Genomic DNA, 8,961 nt, shown 5'->3' with positions numbered 1-8,961 from the left:
TATATATTCTGTCATTATTCCTCTAACCACTTCATAAAATATGACCAGGTCAAGAATTATTATTCTTGTAATATGCCTCACAAAGAGAAAAACTCTTAATAGGGGGTGTGCATCTCAGTCCACCAACTGAGGAATGCAAAACCACATGGTCTTTCAACTTGGCAAAGTAGAGGAAACAAAATAAACCTTACAGACCCCTCACCTCCTCACTCCCTCACCCCTATCCCTGGTCCTCAAGTCAAGAGTAACCAGTGTGAAGAGGTTTGACTTCTCCTTCCTTGAGGGGAGGGGATCTGTATACAGTTAGCAACAGCACAACCTGGATGAACCATGAAAATATGCTGAGTGAAGATAAGTCAGTCACAAAAGGACAAGTGATCTCACTTATATGCAATCTCCCAAGAAAATATATAGAAACCAAAGATTATTAGTGGTGTCCAGGGTTTGGATGGAGTGGGGAATGGGGAGTTTTAGCTTAGGGGGCAAAATGAGATTATGTTAATGGAGGTGGAATGAGTTTAAAAAGATAGCAAGAATGGTTGTACATGTGAAGAATGTAATCAACGTCACTGAATTGTACATATAGAAATCGTTCAGATGGTGTATATTTTATGTATATTTTCACCACAATAAAATGTTTAAGAAAATCACAAAGAACACCCCCACATGATCTTTGATTTTTGTAAAAAATAAATTTGATTTAGCACAGAAATCCACTCTTGCTCAGCTAATAGGAGATGTAACCTCAGTCACTCCTGGGGCTCCCTAGCGTCTTATTGAGATAACTTAATAACTTACAGTAACATTCTATTTGATTCATTTAGTACCAGCAGTTCTGGGTCATGCTTAGGGACTGGGAAATCTTTGATGAGTCAAGAAAACACTGCCACAAACTAGGGCACTGGACAGGGGTGGGCCCAGGAGTTTGTGAAATCCCCAGAGCTTTATTTGCTCCAAGTCATCAGAAATCTCTTCATATCTAGGGAAATATCTCATTAGTTTTCCTATTTCCCCAGTGGCATTGCCTCTTTTCTCTCCCTCCAGGATACATAGAACAATCTCCTTAAGTGCTTGAGCTTTGGAAACAAAGTTCAGAGGAGAAGAATCTTGTAGGCAACTTCTCTTTCTTTCCCTTCAACAAACTCCCCCGAGGCAAGGGAGCTTAAAGTTGAATATTTGCTCGAGAATATTTTTCAGACTATCTACTGGGAAAAACAAACAAACAAACATATATGTGTATATATATAAAACAAGTAAAGGAAGAAAAGACCAAAATGGATGTCAGAAGAGTCTCTGAAACATGCCCTTTAGTGGAGGGTAACTAAAGCAAATAGAAGAAATGGCAAGATAAAAGAGGGGAATGGAAGATTTCAAAGAGCAGCTTGAGAAGACAAAGCCAATTATTATAATGAACTGTGCAAAGACCTGGAGTTAGAAAACCAAAATGGAAGAAATGCTCAGCATTTCTCAAGCTGAAAGAACTGAAGAAAAAAATTAAGCATTGAGTTGCAATACTGAAAGATTCTATGGGCAAAATACTGAATGATGCAGGAAACATCAAAAGAAGATGAAAGGAATGCATAGAGTCATTGTACCAAAAAGAATTGGTCAATGTTCCTCCATTTCAGGAATGTCATATGATCAAGAACTGATGGTATTGAAGGAAAAAGTCAAAGCTGCACTGAAGGAATTGGCAAAGAACAAGGCTCCAGGAATTGACAGAATACCCACTGAGATGTTTCAATAAATGGATGCCCCACTGGAGACATTCACTTGTCTATGCCAAAAGATTTGGAAGACAGCTACCTGGCCAAATGACTGGAAGAGATCCATATTTGTACCCATTTCAAAGAAAGGTGATCCCACAGAATGTGGAAATTATTGAACAGTATCATTAATAGTGCATGCAAGTAAAATCTTACTGAAGATAATTCAAAATGGTTGCAGCAGTATATTGACAGAGAGCTTCCAGAAATGCAAGCTAGATTCATAAGAGGATATGAAATGAGGAATATCATAGCTGATGTTGGATGGATCTTGGCTCAAAGCAAAGAATAACAGAAAAATGTTTACTTGTGTTTTATTGACTATGCAAAAGTATTTAATTGTGTGGATCATAACAAATTATGGATAACATTGAGAAGAATCAGAATTCCAGAACACTTGATTGTACTCATGAGGAACCTGTACATAGAACAGGAGGCTGTCGTTCAAGCAGAACAAGAGGATACTGCATGGTTTCAAATCAAGAAGGGAGTGCATAAGAATTGTATCCTTTCACCATACTTATTCAATTTGTATCCTGAGCAAATAATCTGGGAAGCTGGACTATATGAAGAAGAATGTGGCATCAGGATTGGAGGAAGAGTCATTAACAACTGGTGATACACAGATGACACAATTTTGCTTGCTGAAAGTGAGGATGACTTGAAGCACTTATTGATGAAAACTAAAGACTATAGTCTGCAGCATGGATTATACTTCAATATTAAGAAAACAAAAATACTCACAACTGGTCCAAAAACAGCTTGACGATGGATGGAGAAAAGATTGAAGTTGTTGAAGACTTCATATTACTTGGTTCTACAATCAACATCAATGGAAGCAGCAGTCAAGACATCAGACAACATATTGCATTGGGCAAATCTGCTGCAAAAGACCTCTTTCAAGTGCTGAAGAACAAAGATGTCTCTTGAAGACTAAGGTGTGCCTAACCCAAGCCATGATATTTTCAATCACCTCTAATACATGTGAGAACTTAACAATGAATAAGGAAGACCAAAGAAGAGTTGATACTTTTGAGTTGTGGTGTTGGCGAAGAATGGTAATGAGTACTATAGACTGCTAAAAGGAGTAACCAATCTGTACTGGAAGAAGTGCAGTTGGAAGGCTCCATGGAAGTGAGAATGGCCAGATTTTGTCTCACCTACTTTGGTCATGTTGTCAGAAGGAACCATTCCCTAGAGAAGACTATCATGCTTGGTGAAGTGGAGGGTCAACGAGAAAGAGGCAGCCCCTCAATGAAATGGATTGACACAGTTGCTGTAACAGCAGGCTCAGGTATAGCAAGGATTGTGAAGCTGGCACAGGACCAGGCAGTGTTTTATTTGGCTGTGCATAGGGTCGCTGTGAGTTGGAGATGACTCAATGGCACCTAACAACAACAATAGCATATATATATATATATATATGTATATATATATATATAATTCTCCTGAATCATAACTCACAGTTACTTATTATTACTACGAGCTTGAAATAGTGTCAAGCACATTACATAGCTAATCTCATTCAGAGTTCTTAGAATCCTAATGAGGTTAGGTCTACTATTGTCCCCATACTTCAGGTGAGGCAAAGAGGCTCAAAGAGTTTATGTAACCTTTTCAAAACAGCCCGTAAGTGGCAGTACTGGATTTGGCATAGATCTGACCTCAAAGTTACATTCTTTTATAACTGGTCTCCTTCCATTCTATTCACAGTTTCTGTCAATGCCACTGCCATTTCTCTAATTATTAGGAGCTACTGTAGGCTTTTCATCATCTTTTGGTCCTTTAATCCACTATTATGGAATTGAGTGAATTTTCTATCCAAATATTCTTAGGTTCTTGTAAGATGATAACCAAGTTGCTCTGCTGTATTTTTATGGTGTTTTATTTTTTTCAATTCCACTCTCTTATACTTAAATTTGGATGTTTCTGTCTTTGACATGTCTTTATCAAAACCAGTGTTTCTTAAATTTAACTATGCAGAAAGATGTTCCTTTATAGATTGTTGTTGTTGTTAGCTGCCATCAAGTCAGCCCCTGACTCACAGTGACCCCACACATAATGAAATGAAACACTGTCTGGGCCTGATCCTTCCCCATGATCAGCTACAGATCAGCTCACTGTGATTCATAGGACTTTCCTTGGCTGATTTTCAGAATCAGATTGCCAGGCCTTTCTTCCTAGTCTTTATTAGTCTAGAAGCTCTATTGAAACCTGTTCAGTACCATAACAACACAGAAGTCTCCATGGAAGATGGGTAGTGGCTATGTGTGAGAGGCATTGGCCAGGAATAGAACTCTGGTCTGCTGCATGGAAGATTAGAATTCTACACTGAACCACCAATGCCCCTTCCTCATGGATAGTTACAGAAAATATAGATTATCAAGATCTATTCCTAGATATTTAGGTTCACTGGGCCTCTTGAGGGATCCTGGAGCTCACCTTTTAACAAGAAATTCAGGCAATTCTTTTGTAGGTATCCATGGTCCATACTTTGAGCATCCTGGCTCTAGTCTATCCTTTCTCTCCTTAATCATTAATATTTATTCAAGTCCATGCTTTTTGGTTACAAGGAACAGAAACTCTCTCAAAGTACTTCAAATAAAATGTAAGTTTAATGAAAGTAAGAGCAAGATAATCTAAGAAAGACTACCATCAAGTTACTTGAGAATTTGATAATTGTAAAAAAAAAAAAAAAACTACTCTAGTTTGCTTTCTTTAAGGCTCCATGGGTCCTCACCCCCTCCATTCCTCCATTCTTAAGAATTGAACAAGAGAATGTTATCAGTCAGAATCGACTCAATAGCACACAATAACAACATATTTACTCCATCTTATTTCTGCAGACTACATTTTTTCCTGCTTGTCCACAACTTTAGCTTGACATATCTGAACTGAGTCTTGCGTTCAACATATTACTGTGTAACACTCACTAACTACAATGTTTATACTACTTACTTCAATATCTAAAACACAAATCTGATTGGCTTACCCACGGATCAGTTGGCTTTATCGAATTGCCACTGTGGTGCAATCATTTGAGATTGCATAGTCAAGTGGAGGCATACATGGCCCTGTGGTATAAAATGCCCTTGTAAGCCTGCCATTGAACCAGAATTTACAATCATCAGGGAAGTTTCCAAAGAAGGCACCCCTTGGTGGGACTAGAATCACAACATATGACTCCTATAGTATCACTGTCAAAAACATTGTAATACTTTTATATCTTACTAGTTCTCTGTTCAAGAAAATCTAATTGCTCTCTAATGCATATGGAACCTAGGTCAAATGATCCTTCTTAGTATTCAAAGCTATCTGTGGCCTGGGCCTCCTACAGGAACCTTCTTGTGTAGGCAGGTTTTGATAAGGAAAGACATATCAAAGACAGAAACACCAAATTTAAGGCTAAAAGAGTGGAAATGAAAAAATAAAACACCATAAGAATACAGCAGAGGAACTTGGCTCTCATAGCACAAGAACCTAAGAATATTTAGATAGAAAATCCATTCAATTCCGTAACAGTGGCTATAAGGACCAAAAGATGATGAGAAGCCTACAGTAGCTCCCTAATAATATTCTTATGAACACTAGTCTGTCAGTTTGTCATACTGTTGCAGCTTATCTGTTGGAAGGCACTACACAACAGCTGCAACAATGGACTCTAACATTCCACATATAAGGTCACCATGAGTCAAAGCCAACACAATGACAACTAACAACAACAATCCTTATGAAGCCATTCAAAATGGCTCATGCCTCTTAGCCACTCAAATATTTCCTATTGGGTGACTTATTCTGACACCCATTATACTTGGTCTTGAGTTATCCTCTGGTTCAGATGTTTCATCTTATTTCATCAGAGAGAGATTTCTTTGAAAACCAGAAGCATGTTGGATACAGCTCTCTTCTCTAGAAGCTAAATAAGAACTCCAAAATTCAACAAGGGCATTGAGGTAGTAAGACAAAGAGCTACAGGAAGGTGATTTCCTATTGACATTAATTTCCTATAAACTTGAATATTGCAACTAATTCTATCCTCTTTTTTTTTTTTTTTTGTCAACCCATCTAAAAGTTTTGGTCCACGTGATTTCATTTCACATTCTTTAGTTTTGTTTTTCTCCTCCAATAGCAGTTATTTTCATTCAGCTTGCTAAGTTAAATTCCATGCTTATTGATACTCTGATGAGATAGTGTGTTAGAAATTAAATAAATTTTAACAAAAATAAGTTTTAACAAAAATATATTTAACAAAAATTAGACTTAACCTAAGAAGACCTTTAAAAGATTTTTAAATAAAAGGAGATGAGGTAGCATGGTAACATATATACACAAAATAATTAATTTTAAAAAGAATTACCTCATAGCCAAGTAAATATCCATTACTCAACTTCCATGGTATGGCGTTCCATGCAACTTCAATTTCTGAGGAAGATAAACTATGTGCTGAAACTTGAGATGGAGCTACTGTAGGCTCTAATTGGAAACAGAAATTGAAATACAACTATAATTTTGGTAGTTAATTAAAAGCTCTATTAAAATTCTCATTTTGAAAATACTTCAACATATTGCAAATATTTATAAAATATTCACTAATATTTGAAAACATGAATCATGTGGTTATGGATTGAATTATGCTCCCCCAAAATATGTTGAAATCCTAACCCCCAATACCTGGGAATATGACCTTGTTTGAAGTAAAATATTTCCTTGAAAACATCAGTTCAGTCATACCAAAGTAGAGTGGGTGCTAATCCTATCTCTTCTGAATGATGTCTTATTAAAGGGTGGAACAGACATGAAGACAGGGTCATACACAGGAGGAAGACATTGCGAGAAGATCTGTGTACAAGCCAAGGATATCCAAGAAACATGCAGGGCTATCAGAAGCTAAAAGAAATAAGGGAAGACCTTCTCCTGGAGTGGGAAGACAGAAAGCCCAGACCCACTGGCACCCTGAGTTCTGATCTCTAGGCTCCAGAACTGTGAAGCAATACATTTCTGTTCTTTAAACCCACCTGTCTTGTGGTATTTTGTTATGGCAGTCCTAGGAGACTAAGATACATGTCTCAAAAATAAAGACATTGGTCTATTTCTTAGGGAGAGATGGCATCATAGCCACAGACTTTTCCTGGCTAAAAAGCCTTAAAAATACATACTTTCCTCCCCTGTATTTCCCCTCTGGTATCTTCTTTTACTTTCTTTTCTTCTCTTGTCCTATCTTTCCTATCTTCATCTGTCTCCTCTTCGTCTTAGAGCTGCTGTTTGGAATCGCTCATACCTTAGAACCAAACCAAACCAAACCAAACCAAGCTCACTGCCATTGAGTCAATTGTGACTCATAGGGAGTCCCATTAGTTTCCAAAGCTATAAATCTTTACAGAAGCAGACTGCCTCATCTTTCTTCTGAAGAGCAGCTGGTGGATTCAAACTATTGACCTTTTGGTTAGCAGCCAAATACCTTAACCACTGTACCACCAGAGCACCTGCTATGCCCACTCTCCCTACTTTATTTTTGTTTTGCTGAAAGTCAAGGTCTACAGAGTTAATTTATTCAATAAAAATTTAGTGAATGCCTTCTCTAGTCCACCAGGCTCCCAGGTGAAAACTTAAATGAAGTGGAGCAAGAGCTAGGGGCCTACTCTTTTGAATGAGTGGATAGACATGTACGTAGAGAGAAGATTCTCTTTGAAATAGACAACTATCAGAGGTTTATGTAGCTCAAAGTGAGTCTCTCTTCTCAAGGCAGAGCTCTGCTACAGCTCCTCCTCCCCTCAATATTCATTTCTTTGTTAAATGGTCCTGCTCCTGGCCATGGCTGATTAAAACTCAGATAAACTTCTGGCTCAAAGATAAAATTATCAGATTTCTCTCCTGATAATTTGAAACTTGATTTGGAGAGAGTAGGAGATGTGGGGCCAATCATATCAGTGTTGGCCCTCTGATGAGGAAGAAAAAGAAGTCAATTCCGAAGACCCCAGTGTTTCTTGATTAAAACTCCTCATGAGGTTTACTTTTAACTCTTTCTTTGATTTGCTGCTCGAAAGGAAGATTGGGCAATCTACTTCTGTAGTAATAACACCTTGGAAACCCAAGGAGGGGTCACTATGAGTTGGATACGACTTGATGGCACTGAGTTTGGTTTGGTTTTTTGATTTACTGAAATGTCCTAGTACATTTCCAATAAATCACTCCCCGTCCCCTTAGGAAAGCAGAATCTGTTTCCATTTTCTTATGTGAAAAAAAGAGGAGTAATAATAGAGCCTAAACTTCATTTGAAAATTAAAATTTGTTGATGTTATGACCAGTATTGAGAATCTAATTATAATTTCGCACCTCTGCAGAAATACATATGAAATTACCAAGAACTTAAAAATCAGTTTTTGGAGTACAACTGGTTTATGGGGTTGGAACTGATATATAATCATAATGTTTCCCATACCTTCTTCTGCAGAAAATACTGCTGTCACAGGGCTAAATGGCCCTTCGCCTTTGTTATTATAAACACCCACTTTAACTTCATAGCGTGAAAATGGCATGATGCTTTCATTCCTAAAGACATATCTTGAGGTATCAGGTGATGTCACCACTGTCTGGATCCAGTTGGTCACCCCATAGGGGCGGAAAGCAACAACATACCCAAAACCTTCACCATTCTGCAGTTCTTCAGGGACTGGCTACAAAAGAAAGACATGTTAGATCATTTTCACATAGGAGGACAAGGCAAAAATAAGGGGAGCTATAATTCTTAGTTGTTTGTAAAACTATCAAGTAACAATCTACCTTGTACTAAGCAGCTGAATGAAAAAGAAGAAAAATTTCAGAAGAGTCAGCTGCTTTAAAATAAACATTTTCCACTCACCCACTCATTCAAAGCCATCAAGGCAATGAGCTAGAACTTTTTGTGATTATTCATATAGCCAAGAATACTGAAGTCCCAGTAGGAGTTCCTAATCACAAGATATACTTTCAGCTAAATCTACGTTATCTCTTACACAACATAAAATCAATCTCATCCCTAATGTTGACTTTATGGAAATAAATCACACACTGATATTATGATGATTAAGTATAAATGAGTAACATTAAAAAAAAAAAAAAAAAGCAAAAGAACTTATTAAACCCAAAGCTGTATTTGGGTCATGCAAAAATTCTTATTGATACACTACGACAATGCCTTGACTTGGTATTTTATCAT

At 37.4% G+C, this 8,961-nt stretch overlaps 1 protein-coding gene across 1 annotated transcript in view; it reads right to left on the bottom strand.

Moving 5' to 3' along the window:
• Window positions 1-8,961, bottom strand: part of CNTN3 (contactin 3) — a 410,001-nt gene that overhangs the window by 26,349 nt on the left and 374,691 nt on the right. Inside the window, exons 17-18 of the mRNA XM_042781845.1 lie at window positions 8,206-8,440; window positions 6,124-6,239 (exon numbers count right to left, since the gene is read on the bottom strand). Coding sequence (XP_042637779.1) covers window positions 6,124-6,239; window positions 8,206-8,440 — 351 coding nt within the window. The remainder of the gene's footprint in view (window positions 1-6,123; window positions 6,240-8,205; window positions 8,441-8,961) is intronic.

This window comes from Orycteropus afer, unplaced genomic scaffold (genome assembly GCF_000298275.1).
Source record: "Orycteropus afer afer isolate SDZICR_OR568_19922 unplaced genomic scaffold, OryAfe1.0 scaffold00180, whole genome shotgun sequence".
NCBI classification, from domain to species: domain Eukaryota; kingdom Metazoa; phylum Chordata; class Mammalia; order Tubulidentata; family Orycteropodidae; genus Orycteropus; species Orycteropus afer.
The sequence above is the reverse complement of the archived record's forward strand: the minus strand, read 5'-3'. Positions and strand labels throughout refer to the sequence as shown.